Source organism: Helianthus annuus, chromosome 12 (genome assembly GCF_002127325.2).
Source record: "Helianthus annuus cultivar XRQ/B chromosome 12, HanXRQr2.0-SUNRISE, whole genome shotgun sequence".
NCBI lineage: Eukaryota > Viridiplantae > Streptophyta > Magnoliopsida > Asterales > Asteraceae > Helianthus > Helianthus annuus.
Genome location: NC_035444.2, coordinates 71,250,522 through 71,277,759, shown reverse-complemented (window position 1 = coordinate 71,277,759; position 27,238 = coordinate 71,250,522). Strand labels below are relative to the sequence as shown.

At 37.5% G+C, this 27,238-nt stretch overlaps 1 protein-coding gene across 2 annotated transcripts; it reads left to right on the top strand.

Moving 5' to 3' along the window:
• Positions 1–11,675: 11,675 nt before the first annotated feature.
• On the top strand, positions 11,676–22,841 carry LOC110895418 (transcription factor BEE 3). Of its 2 annotated transcripts, XM_022142729.2 has the most exons (7): positions 11,677–12,315; positions 12,423–12,656; positions 12,763–12,897; positions 12,998–13,069; positions 13,146–13,349; positions 13,538–13,631; positions 22,390–22,841. In XM_022142729.2, the coding sequence occupies exons 1-7, from the start codon at positions 12,016–12,018 to the stop codon at positions 22,407–22,409; spliced, it is 1,059 nt and encodes a 352-aa protein (XP_021998421.1). In that variant the 5' UTR covers positions 11,677–12,015; the 3' UTR covers positions 22,410–22,841. The 2 variants fall into 2 exon arrangements, with proteins under 2 accessions (XP_021998420.1, XP_021998421.1); XM_022142728.2 differs by lacking the exon at positions 22,390–22,841 and having other exon boundaries at positions 11,676–12,315; positions 13,538–13,700.
• Positions 22,842–27,238: the final 4,397 nt, after the last annotated feature.

Here is a 27,238-nt window from a genome sequence, read left to right as displayed (position 1 = left end):
CAGGTTCTCGTATCTTTCTTCTGCTCAGCCATCTTCTTCATTTCATCTTGCTTCTTTGCAAGGAACTCATTGTTTGACTGCCTCCAGAAATCTTTCTTTTCTTCTTCGTCTGCTGACGTACCTGAAACAAATGTCATTTTGGATTTAAAATCACGAACATATTTTTCATTTTTCTGTTTTTCTGTTTTATGAGCAAAATTAACACATGACGTCATCGTTTCTCGAGATCGTTTCAGGAGAAATCACTATTTAGACAAGTTTTACTTTGAATTAACTGTTGAAACTTTCAGGGATTTGTTAGACACTAATTCCGAGCAAGGTGTATAAAAATCAGACCAATTCGATCATTTTTCCACGGTTAATTTTCAAACATCAGTGAAGAAAAGGTAAAAAACCAGAAATTTCGACTGAATTGGCAAGTGCTCTTCCTCCTTAGCTCTGATACCACTTGTAGGATCGTTCTCTGACCCAATTGAGTCAATCAGAAGAGCTTATCCTGATTTGAGCGGCGGAAACAAACAAATCAGGTTCAATTCAGCAAGTATTGTAGGTCCCCTTGATGTGTATGGATCTTCACAGAATTGTCAATCCGATCAAGAGTGCGGAATCCTCTTGATCAGAATATCTCAGAAACAAGTAGAAGAATAGAAACAACAATTCAATCAAACCGGGTTTTATTGATTATCTATCAAGACTGATTACAATCAATCAAAACCCTAACTCTCCCTCTCAAATTCGTCCAAGCAGTAAAGCTCTCACGAAAATCTCACTAACAACTGTTTTGGCTGATTAACCTCAACCCTAAAGCCTAACCTTGTTTATATAACACAAGGTTACAACTGGGCTAGGTTAAACACTCTTGGGCTGCGAATTGGACAGGCCCAATTCGCCCCCCATCACCCAATCTGGGTTTAGTTTAGCCCAAACTCAATTATCTCACTAATACAAAGCTAAACCCGCTAACTGTTTATCGTTTAACTAATTACAAGATATCCAAAGACCAAATCTAAGCTATTGTCACAAATATGCACCAACAAACTCCCCCTTGAAAATAGCTTCATAAAAATTTTGTCTTCAGTCTTCTTAAACTTTGTCTTCAGTCTTCTTGCAATCTTCACGTAGTCTTGCACTGTCTTTGGTCTTTGGATAGCTTCAGCTTCAATAGCTTCTGTCAGCAACAGACTGTCAGCAACAGACTCCCCCTAAGCTAATGCATCCAATCACTAAATCTTCAAAACATTAGCACTTGAGTAAACTCCAGTTGAGCATTTGCACAGCAATCTTCAAACTCTTCAATCTGGTCTGCAATATAGAAAGGAGGATCTACCATGCATCCAATCAAACTCTCATCTTCTCAGCAACTTCTCAGCAACATACTGCTTCAATCTGTATACTATAAAACAAACATCTCGAGAAACCATAAGAATTTTTCAACATAAGTTAAATAAATTATTATTTTTCAAGAGATAGTTAAACTGTATCACAGATTAAGCTTTTTCAACTTATCACCAACACGCAAAACTTTTTGTTCAACACACGAGAACCTGCATGATTTAAAAATTTGAACTCACTTTCTAACACCGTCTCCCCCTATCAGTAACAATTCCTCCAAGAATAACAGTTTTCTGTACGTTAACAATTTTAAACAGAAAAAAAAACACTATTTTTGGATTTTTGTATTTTTTGAAAGCAAGTAAATAACAAAAACAATAAACACTCTATTTTTGTGAGAATCACTGGTAAGAAGATCATATCAGCACAATCAAACTGTTTCACACAATTAGATAATTCTTATTTTAATTTTTCGTGAAAAGCAGTCCAAGACGATTACCAGTATGTTTGTCCACCTAAACAGAATGCATGAACATTTCAAGTACCATTACCGTATGATACGTTAAGGTAATTTTATTACTGATATACTAGTGTGTCCCACTTCAGCATATACCCCCGCGATCAAGGTATGCACAAAGATTCATCGTAGTAGGTGAGTATACTGAATTCATCCTTTAAGATATCCTGACTGTGTCTAGGTCTGCATATAATCTGTTTTATCATGTTTTGATTGCTTAACTATGAACACCCAAAGAAATACTAATCAAATCCTGGAAATATAAACAACACACTCTATCATGCAAGTATCTTCCCTACCACATATTTCACAAGTCCAATCCAGATTTCTGAAATCTTAACTGGGAATAGGTTGAGAAGAGAACAGAATAGATCTTTAGCAGAGATGGTATAATATACAGATCAAATGAGATTTTCTCAGTTTGATATAGGTTTCTTGGGTTTCTTTTGGGCACTTGAGGGCCTCTTTCGGGTGTATTAGATCTATAGCGCGACAACGTACAGCTAGGTCAGCATGTATCTGGATGCAGCAGAAGCTGTCATTGCCTAGCACCTCCAGGTCAGCATATATCTGGATGCAGCAGAGGAGGTACACGACTTTTTTCAGAGAAGATTTCAGAATCAGATCAAAATTGTGTGTATCGAGACAACATACAGACATTCAAATAGAAATGAGCTAATTCCAAGTGACTTTCTTTCCTGGGGTCATGTACAATTTTAGTTCTGTACAGAAAGATAGCCAAGATATCCCCAGATGAAAAGACAGTATAAAGACCAAAAACTTCAGAATTTGGCAATCTATCAACACAAGAATTAAGGTCATTAAACCATACACCACTGATGTGTTCCCCACTCATATTCAGTTCATTTAAGTTTATATCACATTGGTAAGTTGATTATTTCATGCTTTTTGCCTACTGGTACATCATATAATGAAGCTGCTATCACACTTAAGCAATATTGGTTCAATTTTAGTGTGACAGTCTAACTTGCTGATGTACTATCATTTCTTCTTTTTCACACAGTGAAATCTCATTTTTTATTTCTATTTTTTATGTTTTTTTTTATTTTTCAATTTTTTTATGTTTTTGATTTTTAAGAAAAGCAGTAAACTATTTACAAAAATTCTTATGAAAAACCAGTTATTCAGGATTCCTCATCCCGTTGAGTTCGACTAAGTGTTCAAAGCGAGCCCTATCAAATGCTTTAGTATAAAGATCTGCCAGGTTATCTTCTGTGTCGACTCAACACTTTGAACTTCAATTTAAATCATTTAAAAAATATATATCAACAATCTCACACCCCCCCCCTTCATGTGCCTAGAGCAGCCACTATCAACATAAGTTGATAATCCTCCTTAGCAGCTCCTGCACACACTAACTTAAGAAATTAGTTAGATTGGGGGACCCAAACCTTAATGGTCTTGGGTTGTCCAAATTCACCAACTACCTGAACATCCATCCAATATCCATTACTCCTAACTGGAGTCATGGATCTCAGACCTGTTGGAATTTGATTTTGAAACCTTGAATTTTGATTCCAAGAAGCATTTTTGTTGTAATTTCTAAAGCCATTGTTATAAAAAGTTCGACCACCATTATTCTGGTATCGATTTTGATATTGACATTGTCTTCTGAAATTATTAGAATTAAAATTGTTCATTCTTGGTGAACTGCTTCTAGGTCTCTGAAATCTGCCTGGTGGAGATCTAGGCTGAAATCTTGGTTGATTTCTTTGAAAACGTGGAACTTGTGGAGTTCATGTTCCAGCCTTATCTACACCGACAGCAACATTCACTGGTTGCTTAGGAGCAGACTTATTTGGAGAATTTGAACCTTTCTTCTCACTATCACCACTCTTCTCTAGTAATTTCCCTCTCTGTTTGTCACTCATTTGTGCTTCACTATTTTTGTTAGGACAGCAGCTAGCTACATGTCCCTTAATGTGACACCGAAAGCACGATCTCCTTTTCAAAGACTTCTTAGCTGGAGTCTCTGAGGTAGATCCCTTATCAGAAGGTGATGATGCCTTGGAAGAATTTTGTTCAGTTTGCTTTAATGATATTTCTTTGTTTTTATTTTTAGCAAACTCTACATTTGATTCTTTTTCAATAACAGCAGTTTCATTTTTCATATCACTACTTTGAACAAAATTAATCTTTTTAACAAAAGTTTGATTTTTGCTCTTAGGAGGTGAATTTTTCTTTTTCAAAGGTTCCCTATTATTGTTCTTCTTAGCATCACCACTCTCAGACCCCTCACCATGACTTGATGTAGATGCGAAACTACTTGGTGCAGTTGACATATAGGCTGCTAGCTCGTCTTCATCAGGCAGGAAAGAATAGTCATGACTAAGAGGAGGTGGGACTTCATTAAAGCCCTGGAAGCCCACAGTGGTCTTGTCATTACTTTTCTTTAACCCACCCATCATGTGTTTCATAACAAAAGACGAATCTCTGAATTGACTTAATTTCTGTTCAAGTTCAATAATTTTGAGTTGTGCATCTGACAACTCTTTGCATTTTTCAGAATTCTCTTTTGTTTTCTCAGCCATCATTTCGTGAGCTAAGTCTATTACTTGAAGTTTTTTGTTTAATTTGCATGTTAAAGCTTCGATTTCACTTTCATAACCTTTTATCTTCTTCAAGTATAGAGATTCATTTCTTTTAGCAAAAAAGTTTGACTCTTTTATGCTAGACATCTCACTCACCAGACTTTGGTTTTGTGCTTACAACCTGTCAAGTTCACCCTGTAATTCACGACATCTTAAACATACAGAATTAGATTGTACCTCTTTCTCATGAACTTCTGTAGTTTCATCAGCAACAACCTTTTCAGCTTCACTCTCTTTATCTACTTCTGCATCCACTTTTACTTCAGCATTCTTCACTTGAGATTTAGCATCACTCACAGTAGTTTCAGCCTCATCAAGTTGCACTATCTCTGCCATGAATGCCTGAGCGGCATTCTTATTATCTTCCATATGAACGCTACCATCATTTGAACCTTCTTGTGATGTAGAGCTCGCAGCTTTATTCCTTTTGACATCTTCATTGCCTTGATACCTCTTTTCTAATGCATCCCACATATACTTTGAATTTGTGTACTTCGTAACGGTATGCTTGATGCTATCAGGTAAGGATGTCTTTATTGCAGCTAAAGCTCTCTTTTCAGCCTCGTACGTCTTTTTATCATCAGCTTTCATGTTGACATAGGCTGTTACTCGTGGTCTGCCCTCAAAATCATGTACTGGGTTTATGTACCCATCTTCAATACATATCCACATGCGTGCATCATGAGATTTAATGAAGGATTTGAAGTTGTCCTTCCATGTAAGATAGTTCTCCACCTTCATCATCTTAGGTGCATTCAAATTTGTCATGTTCGACATTTTAAACGCAACAGACTGGTAAAACCGTACAAAATATCTCCGAAAACAGTGGTTACCAAATTACACCTTTAGAATCATCTCGAAAAGACGAATCCAATGATATATAATGTCAAAAACCGAATCCGGTGCATTCAAATTCGTCATGTGCGAGCTCTTGTTTTTTTTTTTTTTTTGTCCTAAAAATGCAAGGAATCTAACGGCGCAAACGGTTCTGTCAAACGAGGTACGGATCAATTTCTATTTTCAAAATACTGAAATTTTTCCGACGCTTGCCAACGAAAATTCCACCCCTTAATTATGCTAATAAATTCGCTGGGTATGCTGTTAATTTCGCTGGTCAACTGGTTAATTTTGCTAGTCTATTTCGCTGAAAAGTTCAACTTCGCTGATCAGTCAATTTCGCTGGTTAATTTTGCTGTCAAATTCGCTATTACGACGACTGTAAACTCGCTGAAAACCGTAATAATTTCGCTATGGAAAATTGTGATGATTTTCCAGATTCTTGAAACAAATTCCTACAAAATCGTACAAGCAAATCAGCAGTAATTTTCGAAAATATTTATGAACTTAGCGAAGAACACAAAGAACAGTCTTCGAATTCCAGCCAAATATTCTTCAAAATTCAGCAAAACCTATCCCGAAAACCTGCAAATCAGCAAAATCACACACACAAACTCATGAAACACAAACAAATTCGCTGAAAATTATCAAAAACTCAAGAAATTTCGAAACCCTAATTCAGGTTTCAAAATTTCGAAATTCTCCTTGTTCTTCTGCAACCAACAATTCTGAACCGAACCTTCAAGAGCCTAACGCTCTGATACCAATTGTAGGTCCCCTTGATGTGTATGGATCTTCACAGAATTGTCTTTCCAATCAAGAGTGCGGAATCCACTTGATCAGAATATAGCAGAATGAGTAGAAAAACAGAAACAGCAATTTCAATCAAACTGGGTTTCTATTGATTATCAATCTCACAAGAATTACAATCAATCTAAACCCTAACCAACTCCAAATTCGTCCAAGCTATGACTCTCACGAAATTCCTCTCTCACAAATACTGTTTTGGCTGATTAACCTCAACCCTAAAGCCTAACCTTGTTTATATAACACAAGGTTACAACTGGGCTAGGTTAAACACTCTTGGGCTGCGAATTGGACAGACCCAATTCGCCCCCCATCACCCAATCTGGGTTTAGTTTAGCCTAAACTCAATTATCTCACTAATACAAAGCTAAACCCGCTAACTGTTTATCGTTTAACTAATTACAAGATATCCAGAGACCAAATCTAAGCTGTTGTCACAAATATGCACCAACAAGTATTCACCTTTAAACTGTTGATTCTATTGATACTGATGATGTTTACAACCCTGACAACACTTCGGCAGCACTTCGTGGCTCACCGGAAGAAAACACACACTAACTCAATGATTTCGCTTCAAAGGACAGGCTATATATAGCTGTCCTGATTTTGCTCTAACATACATGACCCTATGAGCGAAATCAAGCATATTCAACATAAGCGAAATCAGTTCCATAACCCTATGAGCGAAATCAAGGATAAGGGTTTCGCTCCAATGACCACAGGTCATTTGAGCGAAATCATCTTTACATGAATTCTTGATTCTCGTGCCCTGAACTAACCTATTCTACTCTAGACTCAATACAAGACGAAGTCGACAGATGCATGCACCAACAATATGGAACTTCAAGCTACTCAAAGGTAGAGATCATTGAGTCTGCGACCCTTCATAGATTCTTCATCTTGTTCGCGACATCTTGGCGGCATAAATCATTAACTACTAAATATAATAAGAGTAGTCTTATATTCAGCGCTAGACTCGGAGTTTTTAAGGAATATGCATTTGTGATATTTGAGATTAGACACAATAGGCTAGCGTCTAATTCACTCAAATTGTAGCTCTGATACTAACCTGTTACACCACGATTCCCGGTGGGCCCGGATGGGTACAATCGTGACGGTTGGATAACAATTATCACAATATAATAATATGCAGCGGAAGTATTGGAGTGAAAAAGTAAAATCACTAAAGCTTGAATATATATAAATGTATTACAAGCGTTCGATACAAGCCCACAGGCAGGATCTAAATAAACAGAGCTTTAGACATCATAGGCCTTAAGCATCAGGAGTTGCAAATTCCTTAGCCTTCATTCTAGCCGACCCATATTCCCAGCCTATAATAAGGTTCGGTATCTACGGTTTTAATCTTTTGAAAGTACGTCAGCCAAGGCTGGTAAATACAATTAACTGACTCTTTGGAAAACAGTTTTTGGTAAAGAGTTTTATACATAGAGAAAACCCGTAGGTGATCTTTTTAAATATTTCTTGGGATTTATTCTGGTTACCAGATTTACTTACTTGATTAACCCATTGGGACGTTTGGACACTGTACCATTAACCCCCAATCATTTCAATTATCAAGCAAAACAAAATAAACCGGATTCTTACATTTTTGCGCAATCATAGGCGACTTACGTATGTAATACCCGCTCCAAGTGGCATAATTTCCATCCCAAGTTTAAAACTAAAATAAGTCAAGAGTATTTACCTTTTTGCTAGCTTCCAATCAACAAGATTAAAATTTAGCAAAAAGCCGCAAGTTTAAGTACTATTGACCCAAGTACAATTATATGGGGGGTACTAAAGTCTGGAATGAACAGATTTATTATCTGTTAGAAGGTATACGGGCCAAAGGTAGTTCCTTTAAATATGACCCGATACTTAAGAATAGGTTCGCTAGATTAAGTGTATCCTGAATAGAATATGGTTTAAACCTAACAAGTACTAGGACTCGTATAATATGGATAAACAAAGTACATTCTGGATTTTGAAGTGAAAATGATACGGTTAAACCCGGTTCGGTAAACTTACGTAAACTAGTTACGTAAGTCTAACCGTACACGTATAAGCGATAACGGGTAATCGAATGATTCATGAACAAGTTCCATATGCCAATATACTTTAAACATGTTATAATATTAGTAGGATACCAACTTGTATGCACGTTAAGGTTTTAAATCAAACTATGCCTCATAAGGGTGTTTTGGTCATTTAGCAATGTATAAAAGGAATTTGCATATAATCTGATGTTACAACCATAAACATTATGTGAAAACACTTAATTTATGATATAATATCAGTAGGATATCAAACATATGTGTGTTTTATAGTTTAAGACCAAACTATGCACCGTAGGTGCATTTTGGTCATTTCACACATAGTTTTAAAAGCTAATTTGGGATTCTGAGTTTATAACATGCACCTACTGTAAAAACATTTTAAATAAGTTATAAAATCAGTAGGTAATAAGTCTTGGTTGGTAAATATGGTTTAAAACCATACTACGCGCCGAAAAGGCGTTAAAGTCGTTAAATGACGATATTTGTGATGTTTTATGAAAACTGATGTTATGACCAGGTTTATATGGTCAAATTATGCTATTTAGTATAATACATCAGTAGGTAAAAGGTTTTATAGGAAGATTATGCTTTAAAACCATTTTATGTGCCATAAGGGCATTATCATCATTTAAGAACGTAATATAAGAACTTATACGTAAACTCAGTTTATAATCTGATTTGATATCTCAAAATATCCTTATTATGATATTACATCAGTAGGTAATGAGTTTGGCATAAGAAATTACGTTTAAAACCGTTCTATGCGCCGAAAGGGCATTTCGGTCACTTTAAAGCGTAATTTACGATATTATACGAAAACTCGGTTTGTGATCAGATATGTAACATCAAAATATGTTAAACATATTAACAAATCAGTACCTAACCGCAAGTTCATTGGTGATTAAAACCTTGTTTTTGCTAAAAAGGGCAAAATAGTCAAAGCATGGCATTTTAACGGAAACTTGCATAAAACTCAGATTACTATTACAATCGTGTAATATAACCTCAGAGGGTTATGCTACATCATATTACGATCATAACAGGACCTTAAATCAGTAGCATACTAGTCTAATTTGGTTCATAATCGAAAGTCAAAGCAGAAGTCAAACTTCACGACTTTTGGCTGCGAACCGACCTTAAAACTGGAATTGACGAGCCAAACCGAACACGTTTACACATGTTCTAATAATTATTACCAAGTTGTTTATGTGTTAAAATGTATTTTCGAACATCTTTAAACTCATATCGTAATTATTTCGAAATCTGACCCGTTGACTTTTTAAAACATTAATATGTTGACTCGTCAATTGACCAATCAAACGTGATTCTTAGGAGGTGCCCTTTTGAGGGATTAACACCTACCTAATTACGATCACGTAGCTATGTTCGTTGTGAACAATGGTTGGACCGATAAGGTCTAAACCGAAAGTCAAAGCATTTATCGAAAATGCTCGACTTTCGGCTTTAAAAGCCTATAAAATGAACAAGTGACGAAAGAAGCACTTACAAGTGGTCCTAGGGACTGAATAGAACTCAAATGGATGCTCCCAATTGCTCAGGAACTTCCACAAGAGGAGTAAAGAAGGATTTATGAGAAATGGTGCAAGTTTTCAAAGAAACAAGATCACCTATTTATAGTTTTTGAGGTTGAATCTGATGATTCCAGTGTTTAGAGGGTCTTAGAGATGATTACAAGTGTCCCTAAACATTTACAAAACATCCTACAAGTCCATAGAATTGATTTGGAGGTTTTATGATGCTTGGAGTGGCCACCAAGGCAAAAAAAAAAAAAAGAAAAAAAAAACAAGAGCTCGCAGCCCAGGAACCGTAGACTACGGTCCTGGGGCGTAGCCTACGCCCTGCCCAGATACAAGATATTAGGTATACCCAGGGTATGACCGAGCATCAAATGTTCTGAGTTCGTTAAAAGGTCACTCAGAGGTAAGAATTAACATGTTGACGCTTTTAACCCCTCTAACTTGCAAACTTGCGCGTATTATCACTTAATGGCATAAAACCCTTAAATGGTCTATATTAGGCATTCCCGAGGGTATGATTGAACATCATGAAGTTCCCGGTTCGTTAAAAGGTCATTCAGAGGTAAGAATTAACATGTTGACGCTTTTAATCCTTCGTCACGCAAACTTTCAAACAATTACGCAAACGGCTCCTCTCGTCTAACAAGTGGCTCATTTGAGAATACGGACACGGTGTAAGGTCAATCAGAGGCATAGTTTTAGCATGTTGACACTTTTAGTCCCTCCATAGACATAGTTTTCATTTTTGACGAAAATAGTCCCTCTTAGCCAATTTTTGACATAATTAGGATTAGGGACACGTGTCAATACATTATTGGACACGATTTTACAAGGTGTTACAGAGATGATGTCAAGCTTGAGAGAGAATAATCCATTTTGTTTTGTTACACTTGAACTACTTGATCGCTCTTATAATTAACGGTGGGAGATGAGGATGCAACGCCTCGGCTGGTTCTACTAAGTGTTATGTAAACAACCATATGAAACTATGAAGCGTGTACCATCTTAGAATAGATAAATTGTCCCTTTACTCCACTCGTTAACTACTTGATTACATAGACTTTGGGAACTACATTATATCATATGTTTCTTAATATTATTATGATTCATTCGTCCTGTGATTATATTTTGTTTCATGCTTCAACACCGTCACGGGATTTGTGGTTAAATTTGTACACCATCAATCCACTCATGACCAACTCGAGAGTGCTTAACTGGAAGCTTGAACCAAGTTGAAGTTAAACGAGCACAAGCTTTTAGAGCTCATCAAATTGTGTTCCTTCCAAGTTTAATAATATGTATGGATCTCTTTCTATAAGAGTATTTATCAAGACACAAAACCAAGTCTTTCAAAGTCTAATTGATTTTAAACCCAAGACTTGCGATAAACCATGTTTAATTAGCTTCCGTTGTCAATAAAGTGCTATGAGTTTGGGCAGGACAAAACCATGATGGATGAAAGGAGTCAATGAAATTTTAAGAACTTTTTTTTTATAAAATACACTAGTTGAATCTTTTAGTTATAATCGTCAGAGAAGACACCAACATCTAACATCTGACCAAGACGTTCTCACTAATTAGGTCGGCCTCTCTATAACTATTTTTAATCTCATATAGTTACTTAAACCTTGTAATTACCATATATACTTTTTTTTGGAGAAGTTCTTCACTAATTGAACGTATAATGACCATGATAACATGCAAGATGTTTATCTTATTACTTTTCTACTCATCTAATTGAACTTATTGTACCCCTAAAAAAATTATGTATGCCACTGTACGCATACATAAAAGAATATAGTAAAGCTATAAATGTGTATGCATGATATTCTTATATAGTATTTAAAAAATGATATGAAGTGGGGTACAGGGATTTGATAATCCAAAGGCCCTATCCAGTTTTATTTTTGTAAAATGATTACAAATAATAATCTGAGTGTTGGGCAAGACATACCCACGTGGCAGTCATGTCATTGGCTGTCCCACTGCCCATGGCCACTCCTTGTGTTTACATTCGATGGCTATTCTTTCTCTCTCATCTATCCTCTTATTTATTCCGGCTACTTGTGTCACACTCCGGCAGGTGTCACTCTCCGGCGACATTATTCCTCTTCTATATATTTATACTTTCATACCCACCCCCCTTACATGGAAAAAAAAGTTATATACACACTTTGACGTACAAAAAAGGTCTTTTTACATCAAAAAAGAAAAGCAAAAGCATCTAGGGTTTTGAGAGGACGTGAGTTTGGCATGTAAAACATAGTACAAAGTACTACGAAACCTACCTAATCCACAATTTCTTCATTGAAATGAATCCGGGATTCATGCAACAACAAGAAGCTTTTTTCAGTGTGAATGATCATCATCACCTTCAAGATATGTTTACTTTAGGTATGGTTGATAAAGATTCAGCCTTGAACATCGTGAAACCGGACCCGGAGATGGAGGAATGTTGGGTCGGGTTCGATGCGGGTGCGTATGGTGGTCAGTTGGGTTATGGATATCTGAACCAAAACACAGCTTTGAAGGTGTCAAATATACATGGGAATGCAAGTTCAGTTTTAGTGTCACCTAAGAAGAGGAAAGCTGATAAGGGTCAAACCCTACAGGTTTATTATTTATGTTATTATGTTGTAATGTTAAGTTATATAAAATATGGTACATAAGTTAATTTAATAAAGTTGTGTTAACAAGTTTTGATGTGTGACATTTTCAGGTAGTTTCTGAAAAAGAAAAGAAAATAAAAGGATGTTGCGACAGAGATTCTAAACTCACACGTCAAAATAGTAACGGTAACAATAACAGTAACGGTAACAACCACAACAAAGAAGCTTCTACGAAAGCTACATCTAAAGATAAACCGAAGGTTTCCGAGGACCAAAAGAAAGATTATATTCATGTTAGAGCACGCCGTGGTCAAGCCACAGACAGCCATAGTCTAGCAGAAAGAGTATGTGAACCGAAAAACTATCAAAAGTTTGTGATAATTATTTTTTTTTGTTCTACAAAAGATTGATGATTATATGATTGAGTATAATTATGTCATTATTACACAGGTAAGGAGGGAGAAAATCAGTGAAAGAATGAAGTACCTGCAGGATTTGGTTCCAGGCTGCAACAAGATCATAGGGAAAGCTGGAATGCTTGATGAAATCATTAACTATGTTCAGTCCCTTCAAAAACAAGTGGAGGTAATTAATAAATAAAATTTCTTAGGCATATGTATAAAAATTTATAGAAAATAATAATTAGAAAAAATGTTGAGTGTTTGTGTAATTTGGATCCCAACAGTTTCTGTCCATGAAGCTTGCAAGTGTTAATCCAGAGCTAGATTTCAACATGGATAACACATTCACAAAAGAGGTAAGAATATTGAACTGCGTGATTCCCTTGATGTTTAAGTTGTTATTAACAAGATTTATGTTCATACTATCATCAGATGTTTGATTCCTCGACAAGCGAATTTCCAGCACTCGCGTGCTCTTCAGCGAATTCTGCATATTTTGATCAGTTGAACTCATTGGATCAAGTTGTTTCATATCGCGGCTTAGACATGGGAATTAACTCAGCAGAAATGGGATTAAGAAGTATTAGTTCTCCTATTTCAATTCCTGAAACATTTATGGATTCATCTTTTTTCAATGTAATTTCTTCTGATCTTTCCCCTTTATTCTTTCAATTGTAATTTGTTGACCGTTAAAAATGAAGTCAAATATTTGAGCATTGTTCATATCAATCTAGTACAACCATATGGCATAAAGTACAGCTTGAAATGCGGGTCAATGTTGGCATAATCTTTCTTACCAAAGATCCAACATTTTCTTGTTACAGCAAACTGCAACATGGGATGCTGATTTACAGAATTTGTACAAAATGGAGTTTGAACAAGGAAGATTGATACCATTTCAGTCCCATCAATTTACAGGTAAAGTGAATTGGAAAAAAAAAACCGCAATTTAAAGGTCAGAAAAATAATAGAATGAATTTAGGGCTGTAAACAAACCGATCAACGTTCAGCGAACAGTTCGTGAACCGTTCGGCGGGAAGTTCGTTTCCTTTCGTTCGTTTAATAAACGAACGAACATGAACAAGGAATTTCGTTCGATTAGTTAAATGAACGAACATGAACAGAGGTCTCGTTCGTTCGATTGTGTTCGTGAACGTTCGGTAAGGTGTTCGTGAACGTGTTCGTGAACATTCGTTGATTTGCGTTCGTTTATGTTCGTATGTTTGTGTTTTAATTGAAGATCTTTGTACTTTTTATATTATTAAACTTTTATTTATTTTATTTCCCTAACAATTAAACTAGAAAACCCACTTTCACCTTGTTTATGCATCATTTCCCTTTCATTTCTCATTATTTACATTCACGAATACGATCGACATCCGTTCCACAATAAGGGATTCAAGTTTGAGTGCTACTCTCTGGGCCATCTATCTTTATCCTTCGTCGCGTTCTCCAAATTTATTTGTGTTCGTGAACCGTTCGCGAACACGCTCATTTCCTTAATGAACGAACATGAACATAAAATCTCGTTCGGTAAGTGTTCATGAACCATTCATGAACACATTTATTTCCTTAACGAACGAACACGAACAAAGCCTTGTTCGTGTTCGTTCGTTCGTTTACAGCCCTAAGCCCTAAGAATGATGCCAATTAAGGCACAAAAGTTGGAATGATTTTCTAAACAATATATGGGTCCAGGCTCAATAACCAAGAAAGTTGCATAGTTGGTATATTTCTTTATCCCTGTCTTCCACCAAATGTGATTGGTCCTTTGGATAAATTCAGATATAGATATTAGATAATGCACTTCTAGCACACCATAAAAGGCCAACCCTCAACTGATTCTAGTAGGATATTCACATTATCTAGCACAACTTAAAAGGCCAACACTAAACTTATTCTAGTAGGAAATACAATAAGTGAAATAAAACAAGGCTGGATCTATTTGGACACCTTCTGCGCCTATTTTCACACTTTTTTAAACCTAGACGTCTCGTATAGCTCTATACGAGGCGTACATGCACTGAATTCGATGGGGTCTCAGAGGGTGTCAGGCACGTTGTTTAAGGAACCCTATACGCAGGGTATAGGGCTATACGAGGCGTCCATGTTTGGTTTTTTTTTTGGCTGAAATGAGGGGTGTTTTGGTGGGTTTTGGTATGGTTTTTTGGATAGTTTTTGAAGATGTGTTTTTTTAATTGAAATTTTTTTTGGTTTTAAAAAAAGTTTTTTTTCTTTTTTACACTATAAAAAGTTTTTGTTTTTTAAAAATTAACTATTTGCCTTTAAAAATCGTTCTTTTTTGGTTTTTAAAAAAGTTTTGTTTTTTTTTTTTTTGTTTTTTACACTATAAAAAGTTTAAAAAAGTTTTTGTTTTATATCGATTAAATCAACTATTTTAAAAATCGGCTCTTTAAATATATTATATTGATTAAATATTATATTGTTTTTAACATTTTACTTTTTTAAATATAATTCTTTCGATTAAAATTTTATTTCTTTCAAATATTGTTTCCGTATTATATTCAGGGGGTTATATTGTTTCCGTATTATCTAAATTTAAGACAACAATCATTAAGTAACCGAATAACTGAAAACAAACATAAATATGACATATATAAGATAACTGTTTACATCCATAACAAAAATATATAAGATAAGTTTGTACATCCATAATAACAATAAAAACAACAACAGGTCTATGCATCCAAATCCGAATCTGAATCCTGATGCTGCTGTTGCGGCTGGTGCTGCTGATGTGGTGCTCGAACCGGTGGAAGCGGTATCGGGGGTAATCCCTCTCTCTCTCGTCTATCCTGCTCCACCCGTACCAGCCAACCTACCAAATCGTCGAGCCTGTCAAGCTTGGCTCGTACATCCGGATGTAGCGCAGCTCCTGGGGCACGACCTCGAATAACGTGACGTGGAAACTGAGGTGCCCCGGCAGGTGGCGGTGGCTGTGGCTCCGCTGCACCGTCTAGATCCTCCGGAGGGTCCTCCACGGGCACTACATCAGCAGGATCTGCAGGAGGATGAACGGGCTCGAAATGCTCTGGTAGGGCCTCCTCTCTCCATACGCCCCCGTCGCGGTTTTTAAACCGCGGGCCAACGGGGAACCTCTTGATAACCCTCATCCCCCATAGCGACTGCATACCCATCCGCGTCGGCATGATGGCCGGCGTCCGTAGATGTGGGTCCTGGTGTGGTACGAGGCCCAATGAACGGGCAATGACGGTCACGTACGGCCCGCCATACAAAAATCCGCGCTCTTGCCGGTGATGGCCGGAGGCGAAGTACGGGGCTAGACCGTGTGCTAGCGCGCACGGCCTCCTATACAACAAACAGTAAAGGAAAAAAAGATCTGTGGTCGTACACCACTCACGGCTGTAGCCGCGCGCTGAAATAGAAGTGGCGAGCAAATGGTGCAGATACCTGCAGATAGTGTTAGCGAAATACAAAAACAGAGATTAATAAACAGTGCATATAATCACAATAATTGCAATAATAAACGTACATACCTGTATAGTGGGTCCCTAACAAACGACACCCTCCCCTTCGACTTTTCGTGCTCCCAATGATCCGCCCCCGCAATCACCTGCCAAAACCCTACAAGAGTGGGTTTTTCAACCACCACTAGCCCCGCTGTGTAAATCTCAGTCTCGATCTCCTCCTGCATGTATAAACCACAATGCACCGCAAACTGTGCTAGCGTCATCGAACGCATAACGCCAGCAAGCCTGAAAGAAACCTCAGGCGGATGGGGAGCACCTGGGTACGGAAGCGGCACTGGCTCCCCAGGAGGGTGAAATGTGAATGACGAAAGGAACTCGACCAGCAGCTCCCTGTAGGTCGGCGTGTGCGCCAAATCAAAAAGACGATGCCATGGCGAATCGATAGGTATAAACTGACGCACTCTCGGCGTCTCAGCAATCTCCTCCATCGCATCCCAGTCGATCGATGCATGCGATCCAACGTGCATCCTCCTAAGCTTCTGGCAATGACGGGCGGCGTCAGTGCCGTCGGGAAACTCAAGATATGGATGCCCCTGCAGCGTATCCACAGGCGGTCGCTGTCTCCGTCGTGGACCCTGCTGAACCGGCTCTATGTGAATGTCATCGCCCGGTATCAGATCGTCCTCCATAATAAATACTGTATACGTATACAAACAATAATAAATAAAAAAATAATAAATAAATAAATAAATAAATAATAATAATAATAATAATAATATAATAATAATATAATAATAATTAATAAATAATAAATAACAATAATAATAATGTTTTTAATAATAATAATTAATAAATAATAATAATAATAATAATAATAATATTTAATAACAATAATAATATTAATAATAATAATAATAATAATATAATAATAATATAATAATAATATAATAATAATTAATAAATAATAAATAACAATAATAATAATGTTTTTAATAATAATAATTAATAAATAATAATAATAATAATATAATAATTAATAAATAATAATAATAATATTTAATAATATAATTAATAAATAATAATAATAATAATAATAACAATAATAATAATTAATAATAATAATAATAACAATAAACAATAATAACAATAATAATAATAAAAAAAAATTCAGACCCTCGTATAGCCCTCGTATAGGGCTATACTCGGCGTCCTGTTCTACAAGTTCATCATCATCCTCATACTCAAACCCCCAAAACCCAACAAAATTCAAATTTTAGGGCAAACCTACGGTCTAAAGGCATAAACGAGACAAAAATACTTAACTACGGGATGAAATACGTACCGGTGATGCTTCGATTCTTCAAAAATACGGTTGAAAATACGTCCGAGGCGTATAGATCAAGCAGCAGCGTATGTGTGTGTTTTTTGTTTGGGTGTGTGATCTGTGTCGTCTAGGCCCCCCCCCTGTGTTATACGAAGCCTAGACGCCTCGTATAGATCTATACGAGGCGTCTATTCTTTTTGTTAAATGACCATTTTGCCCCTGTTTAGCCCTCCGTATAGCCTTTTTTCAGGGGCAAAATGGTAATTAACCAAACCAAAAAGATATTTCTGGAATGGTTAATTACCATTTTGCCCCTGAAAAAGGGCTATACGGAGGGCTATACAGGGGCAAAATGGTCATTTAATAATACTTTTTAATAATTAAAAAAGGAAAAGGTGATAAAGTAGTCGCCTCAGTTGTACTCCTCGTACAGACCTGTACGCATCGTATAGGCTTGAAATTACCTTTGAGCCCCTGCTAAATGGCTATACTGGGGTCTAAACAGGGGTAAAATAGTAATTAACCAAAAATATTTTCAAAATTCAAATTTAAAAGAAAAGAATTGTTACCGCTCAAATAGACGCCTCGTACAGGTCTATACGAAGCGTCCATTTTCAAAAAAATCAAATTTTGAAATTCAGATATTCAAAATTTAAATTTTCAAAAACCCGCTCTAATAGACGCTCAGTATACCCCTTCCAGCTTAACATGTATGAAGTGGTTCTCGTTAACATGTGTAAGCGTTATGAATAGTGGTTGTTGATTAGCCGGAGGACTTAGTATTGGGAAGTAAGTGGAACTCGCACCCATGGTTGTCGTTAACAGGTGCACCCCGATACCGTACGTTTGTGCAATAAGAAGTCCTGCAAAGGGGAAGTCCATCCAGTGATTCTCCCCACAACCGGCCACTGAATCCCAAATTAGGCCCTGACGATGCGTGTAAAAATAACCATCAGCCCATGCTTCAAATATTGGGAACCAGATCGATTCGTTCTGATCCATTTCTTGGACAAGGTCCCTCCTAATAAGCCCCCATGAACTCTGATCCATCCCTAAGCCCACAGCCACAGACCGAAACCCACAATGACCGTCCGGCATCACATCTCGTATGCACGAGACGTACGGATGGAACACTGGCGGAATGTCAGACTTAAACCGTTCGATGATTCCCACGTACTCGTCCCCAATGATTAAAGGAAAACCGTGATCATCTCGTGTCTCTTTCTTCTTAGAACTCTTTGAACGGCTTAGGGTCGCTTTGGGTTTTTGGGACCTTATAACCGACTGTTGTGAGGCCTGAGACGGAACGTACGAGCTGTGGCGAGGTTTATCGTACTTACTTTGTCGTGAACCTTCAAAGCACGTGTTTGCATGACCGAAGGAGCTTCTCCTCAATTCTTCATCTATACGAGAGGCCTCGTCCAACCTTTCTTGTACCTGCTTTGTTGTTGGTCGGCCACGAGTATTTTGTTGGACAACCGGTGGTTTCTTGGTAGATTTCGTTGGAGTCAACACCGCTTTAATCTTTGAAAGCAGGCTTTTTTGCTGAGCTGGGGGGTGCGACTGTAATTGTTGTCTAACAACATCTAGCTCTTCGACCACGTCAAGGGAGTCGTCTATCAATTTACAACTTTGGAAGTTAAGTTTCCGCCAGAAGACGTCTATGTCTTCGAGTTGAATCGGACGCTCTGCACGGTTAAAAACAATATTGTTTAAGTAAAATGAAAAAAAGGAAATATATCACACAAGTGTTGTACGTTCAACAATTATTACCTTCACGCATGTACTTTTCTATCCTACAAGCACAGGGCAACCCACAGCTGTGCCACATTTGGCAACCACATGATGAATTAAAGCGCTCCAAGACATCTAGCTTCCTAATTGCCTCTCCATGCAACAAGTCAAGGGCTTTGTGGGATACTTTTCCAAGTAGGTGTTGAAACATCGGGTGTTTGTGGTGTTTCATTGTTTTTTCGATGCTTTCTCGAAAAGTCTTCCTTATTTCACCGAACTGTGTCTCAACTATATCCCGGACACAACCAACTATACGGTCCAGCGAGCTCCTTTCTTCGACGTATCTCTTTAAGTTGGCATGTTGGCTCTCAACTCTGTTTGTAGTACGATTACCAAAGTTGCGCCTCTTATCAGTCCACGCAAAGACAAACATCTCCTTATAGTCTTTTAGCCAGTTATCGTACACGTATTTGAAGACTCCTAAAAAGTAAAAATAATTTAATAAAATTTGCATAGGTGAGTCGTATGTTATTAGAAAAACTTACTAGAACGTTTGCACTCCACAAGTCGCTTTCGCATGTTGCGCAAGTGGTAGTCGTAGATGGGTATGGATGGAGACTCAATCAATGTCCCCCAGAATGACATAAATTTCTTCCAGTCGTCGTCTGTGAAGGCACCCTTGCAGTGCTTCATAACATTCTGTTGTATGTGCCACCTGCAAAGAAGCCTGGAGGCGTCTGGAAATACTTTAGCACACGCGCCCATAAGGGCTAGGTCTCTATCCGTTAAAATCACACGTGGCTCCATACATTCATCCAACATTGACTTAACCCTCTCAAGCACCCACACAAAGTTATCACCCCGTTCTTTACTAACAACGGCATGCGCGATAATAAACGATTTGTTGGTAGGCGTCATACCAACAATCTGGATAAAGGGCATATTGTATATGTTTGTCTTGTACGTTGCATCGATCATCATGACGTGGGGGAATGCACGCCACATGACTCTCGAGTCCTGGTGAAGAAAGAAGATCTCTGTTACGATCTCTGTTCCGGGTTCTTCCCGTGTCTCGTAAATAAAGTCGTTGTTTATCAGCACATTTTCTAGTGACTGCATGGGAGTCAATCCTTGTCTTTGTTCGGCTCTAATCTTCGCTACAACGTTTTGAACGTCTTTCTGAACATGAAACCTGTCGGGGTCCTGCTTCCTTATCGTTTGAAATATTTTGCGCGGCTCCATGTTTTGAGCTGTCAGCTGCTCGATCAGTTTCATTTCGCTTGGAGTAAACCTTCGCACAAACGCGTGGGCCGACAGGTCCTCACAAAGTTCGTGGTTATGTTCAATTGTTCCGTCTTTTATCTCCCAGGTTTCATACGGGTGGTTTCGGACAGCCAGCAGGTAAAACGGGCAACCGGTTTTTTTGCTTCCAGCTTTTCTAAGTGTTGCTGTACTCTGGTGCTCACCACCACGATCACATTCAAGCCATACCCTCCCGGTTCTTCCCCCGATTTTCTTTGATCGACGGGTGACAATAACGAAACCATCCGCATTTGCTATTTCTTGTATCCGTTTCTTTAGTTCATCTAAGGAGTTGAAAACCTGTAACATCGACAATATTAATAATAATAATAATAATAATAATAATAATAATAATAATAATAATAATAATATAATAATAATAATAATAATAAAAATAATAAAAATATTAATAATAAAATAGTAATTTATACCGTCTTTTTTAAGTACAGACTGTCCAGAATGGGAGGTGCTTCACCACCATATCTACCATATCCACCATAACCACCATATCCTCCAACGTCCGAATTGTTTTGATGAACGTAAGGAGTGCCCGGGGAAATGAATTGCTGATGATCACCGTCTCCTCCGTATCCACCGTATCCCCCGTATCCACCGTATCCACCATATCCACTGTCTCCTCCGTATCCACCGTCTCCTCTGTATCCACCGTCTCCTCCGTATCCACCGTCTCCTCCGTATCCACCGTCTCCTCCGTATCCACCGTGTCCTCCGTATCCACCGTGTCCTCCGTATCCACCGTCTCCTCCGTATCCACCGTCTCCTCCGTATCCACCGTCTCCTCCGTATCCACCGTCTCCTCCGTATCCACCGTCTCCTCCGTATCCACTAGCATGGTATGAGTCATCTACAGGGGCTGTTTCATCAACAGGAGGATGCTTGTTCAAATCTAGAAACGGGCTGTTTTGTTTTCCTTGTATACTAGACACAACCTCCTCTTGCTCATTAGAATCGGGAACGCCAGACTCCTCCAAAATAGACAACCGTATCATCATTAGTAAATAATAAACTAAAACAACAAGTAATTAAAACATTTACGCTAATAACTGTTACCGGAACGCTTTCGTGCCCCCACTTTTCGCTAGAATACTGCCCGAAGATATAGTTGCCGTCCCAATATGATGACATTTCAACACTCCGGGATGATAATAACGCAAAGACAAATAAAAGAAGAAACAGAATGTGAGTGTTTGTTTGTTGAATGCTCGGATGTGGACCAAGAACGCACTGTAGGTTGCATTTTATGTGAGCTAAAGACGCCTCGTATAGGTCTTTACTCCCCGTATGCCTTTAAGTCATGTCGGGCATAGTCTCATCATAGTCAAATCGGTCAGTCCAAGACGCCTCGTATAGACCTATACGAGGCGTCTAAGTACCTTCGTATTGACCCCTCGTACAGGGCTAGACTCCCCGTATAAGTTGACTGATGTGACGTTGTACGAGGTGCAGAAGCCGGTCGGGAAAAGCAAACCTATACGCCTCGTATAGGGCTATACGAGGCGTCTAGAAGGGTGTGGATTTAGGGAATAAGGTGTCTGAATATGTACACCCTAAAATAAATATGACAAAAATGTTTAATGGATATTTTAAATATATATAACTTAATGTTCAACTTTCTTTATAACAAATTTAAAATTATTGACTATGTTTACATGCCTCGTTCCAAGTTATGTAACCGATAAACCTGGCTTCTCATACCATGCAAATCACAAACTAGCTAATTTGATTATGTTTAGACATCTTGATTGATTTCATTTTCAACAGTCTTTATATTTCTTAAATCCTGTGGGAAAATTACTACAATGAAGCACTATAACCTGAAGGATTTTATTTGTATGGTTTTCAGGTTTAAATGATGCAAAGTAATCTGAAGATGACGTGATTAGATTTAGAGGATTTTTTTTTTTTTTTTTTTTTTTTTGTGGCATGGGCTAAACAAGGGCGGACTTAAGACAAATTCAAGGTGGGCGGGCGCACCCCCGGGAAAACAAATTTTAGTGCTAAGTTCCGTCGAAAATCCCGTCCGCACCTCTTGGAATTTTCCGTCCGCACCCCTTGGAATTTTCCGTTCGCATCTCTTGGAATTTTAGTGAAGAATGTTTGGCTTTTTCTTTTTATGGTGTATATGTTCTTTAAATGATTTTTAGGGTTATTTACATTATGATTTCTAGGGGCTTGAATAGTTAATATATTATTTAATATGTTATGGAGCCATGTTTGGGATATTGATTTCAAAAAATGAAAACCCGTAGGGTGACGTTTTAATTATGTTTGTAACAAGGTTTGACATATTTTTGATGATTATATAAATTTAGTTCGATGTTCTTTTGTTTTATATGACCCGACCCGATACGAACCGATTTTTTACTTATATACCTTGGGGCCTAAAATTTTTAAAAATGTTCCGCACCCCTATGGAAAAATTTATGGGTCCGCCACTGGGGCTAAATCGAAATTTATTGATCTTTATAATCATTTCCAAAAGTATATATGCTTACATATGTGTTACGCGTATCAAAATTCTCTATATAAAATTGATTTGTAGTGAATCTCTCTGTGTGTATGTCTGCATAATTACATATAGAAATCTCTACATTTGATCAAGGGAGTCAGTGGCTAAGATGAGGTGGTGACAATTTGTAATAATTTTTTTCATAATTATCGTTGAAAGAGGGAAATGAATAGCGACTATCGTACGACCTTTATCTAGTTCAATCGCTTTTATTGAACATAAAAAATTTTATGTACCTAACTATTTTTTTAAATATTACACCATAAAATTGAACATTTTGTTTATCTTTATTTCGAGTGTACTATCGCTATATTTTTCTCTCTTAAATTCGTATTACGCAGTGAATCTACCCCATTATGCTAGCCCTATGTGCGTTCGATGCCCCTGCTATACTTTTCTCTCTTAAATTCGTATTACGCGGTGAATCTACCCCCATTATGCTAGCCCTATGTGCGTTCGATGCCCACTTTTCATTATGAATTTACCCCTTGATACGGTATGTATATGTGTCACATCCTTGTGGCTTTTCTTTCCCATGTGACTTTCTAGTGTAACGGCAAGTACGGTGGCATCATAGGATCAATAATTAAAATATATAATGCATATTAGCAACAAGGTACCTTTTATATGTTTCAGCATTTAAAACGAAATAGATAAGGTCTTCCCACATTAAATTAAATATTAAATATATCAAAATACAGTAACACAGGCAGGGACCAAGAAAACAATTATCATAATCGTTCTCAATATGCATGGTGGTCCAATATCACAAATGGCCTACAAACTGCAACTTGCAAGAACATAGACGCAAAGGAGCAGGGTTAATGTTTTAACAAAGTGGTCCATAATTGACAAAGGTCGACTTGGTTAGTGAAATAACGAAATACCCACACTAAACGTATTGATTGTATTCATTGGTCTTCAAGTGCATTATTGCAAGTGTTAGGTCTCAAATAGCACAGCGGAACTACATACACACACACACACACGATATAACACGCATACTTAAAATACGACACAAGAATTGTACGTTGTTCGGTCCCAGTTAGGGACCTACATCCACGGGATGCAACTAGGTTATCTCATTAAGCTCAGACCAAAGATTTTAATTCATAACTAGGATATATAGAGAGAGAACAATTAGGTTAACCAACTTAGAGTCCAAGAAAACTAAACTGGGCATGGATCATGTCTTCTAATGTCAGCCCCAAATGCCTAATAAACCAAGGACTTCACCAACCCAACAATCTCCCACTTGAAGGCCTCGCGAATTCTCAAGCCCACCATTCACACTAAAAATCAACCCAGTCATCAAGTAATCCCAGTAATCTTTAACAGCGGAAATCCTCTAAGCCTATAGTTCCAAGAATAAGCTAAAACTTTGACAATGAGAGTTCTCCAAGCCTTTGTTCCCAGGAACAAGCTAAGATGTCAAACAAGCCACCTAGTTGCAGTGGCCCTCTCATCAGTTAGTTAGATGAAAGGCCCATTGAAGCTCCTGACAGGTCCAATACGGTCGTCATAGACTCAGTCATAGAAAAACTTGCCATAAACACATTCTCAATTTCAACCGGCTCCCACTTACTCGTATCACCAGCTCGAGAGACTCCAGATGAAAGAACAGTCTCCACTGGCAGTAACTTCCTCGGATAGATTTCATTCGAATCCATAGTTGTAACACCTTGAAAAATTTCGTCCAATAATGCATTGACACGTGTCATAGACTTTGCATATGCGAAAACAAACTTTAGAGGGACTAAAGTTGACAAAAAGTGAAAACTATGGAACGTAAGGGTCCAAAGTGTCAAAAATGGATAAATAGACTCTATAATAACCCTACATAATGTTTATAACCCTAAACGGATGGTTCATGGATCATACGAAGCGAGAAATGCACGAAAGTGAGAAATTTCAAACTGCAGGGGCCAAAAGTGTCAACATGTTGAATTTATACCTCTGAGTGATCTTTTGGCAGACCCGAAGCTTTGTAATGCTAAAATATACTCACTAGAATATGTGGTAAAAATTTCATGAAGTTTCGTTATCGTATGAGAAAGTTATGGCCAAAACCGTACTTGAGGGGTTAAAAGCGTCAACGTCGAATTTCATGACTTTTCGGGTGAGCGCAAAGTTAACCGAGGACTTTACCATGTTGGTAAATGTCCCAAGGTTCCTAAAAACCAAGTTTGGGGGTTTACGAGTCAAGATAAGCGTCAAAAACTCGCGTGCGAAGAACAGGGGCCAAATCTGCCAATTAATAAAAGTTTGCTTATGCAGAGCAGGTCCTTGCGGACCGTATAGCAGGGACCTTACGGTCCGTATGACTTGCCCAGATACAAAAATTCGCGAGCAGGGGCTGTTAAGTCCGATTCTTGAGTGCATAACAGCTATTTCCACCTCCAAGACTCACCAATCATATTACATGCAAGTATGGACACCTGTGAGCTTCCTATAACACCTGAATTCACCACTTAATCTGATCAAATTGCTCATTTGGGGGTCTTGAGTTGGAGAAACAAGAGCACTAGCAACTTGCAAAAGTTCACAAGGCATTCCAGGAGCTTTCTGATCGACAAGGCCACTTCCAAGTGCTATCTAGGCTTCATTAGGACCTTTGTAAGCATTCATATCATTCTCTAATTCGTTCTATCATAGATTATTAGCCAAAAGTCAATCCGTAGTAAATATAGTTTGACTTTTCGATTAAACGAATTTGGCTCTGTCATTTCTCAAATTGAAACCACTTATAAGTTGGTATTTATGTGGGAAATAAACCCTCAAAAGGGTATTCTCTGATTCCCACTCTAAGCATGTTATTTGTCGAGTCAAAGTTGTTCTTAAAAAGTCAACAGGAAGTGTTTTTGCGAAATATGGCATAAATGGTAATGTAGATGACATGCAATCAGTTTGATCATCAAAAATAACTTCATAAAGAATAGAAGAATATGTTTTACCATGATCAACTCGACAATCTTTAGTATAAGCCCGGATTGGAACCGAAAGTCTTACAAAACGACTTTTTCTTTGACTATCGATTCGGATCCGTGCATGCATGTTTGAGATCTGTATTAGAGTTTATTTTTGACCATTTTTATTTAAGTTTAACTCTCTGGAATTTTTACAACTTGAGTCTATGCTTAACCGACTCATATGCATGTTTCCGATTTATGCTTAAAGTTGACTATTTTGCCCTTTTTGATATAAAACGTGATTTTTGGAAAAGTGAAAGAGTAGAAATCTTTATTACTGATTTATAAACTTGCACCGAAAATTTGAGATCAGTTGGAGGTCCAGATTTTGAGTTATGGCCGATATCGTAAAACTATAGCTTTATGTTTAATAAACGGCGCGTTTAGCGTATAACCTATTTAAGGCCACTTTTTGATATAAAACTTTTTACCCACTGATCTTATATAATATTTTGGGATTTTTGATGATTTTTATTTAATTTTTGGCTGATCGTATCATAGGTCGCTAAGTCAATTCGGTTAATGCCGGTTTTGACCGTTTAAGCCACAAAATGAGTTTTATACATCCTTTTGACCCCAAACCTTTTTCTACTGATTTTATTTGTTAAATAAATTATTTTGAGCATTCTGGAAATATAAAAATCTCAGCTTTCTTTTGAAAACCCGGAAACGGCTCTAATACGCCTTTCTAAGCGTTTTTAGCGCATAGTATGCGTTATACCCATATTAAACATATAAGGATTATACCTACTGATGTATTTAGCATATTTTTATAGAATAACAGTAAGTATAAGTTTTTGAACCCAGATTTCCAGTTTTGACATTTTTAGCCCTTGTAAAATTACTAAAATACCCCTACGGTGCATAGTTTGATTTTAAATGATATGTTTTGTATATGGGTCATACCCTACTGTTATAACATGTCAAATTAAGTATATTTACTGTGTAAATCAGACTTGTAACTCAGATTTCCAATTTAACTCTTTTATAATCTTTTAAATGACCAAAATGCCCTTATAAGGTATAAATTGAGTTTAAATTCATTCGGGGCATAATAGAACATAACTTGCTGATATTATAACATATTTAAAGCATATTATCTCACGGAACTTGCATATGACTCTTTTGGTTACCCGTAACGCTCTTTTAGCGCTCAGTTCGGTTTATGTAACTAGTTTGCATAAATTGACCGAAACGGGTCAAACGTTATCATT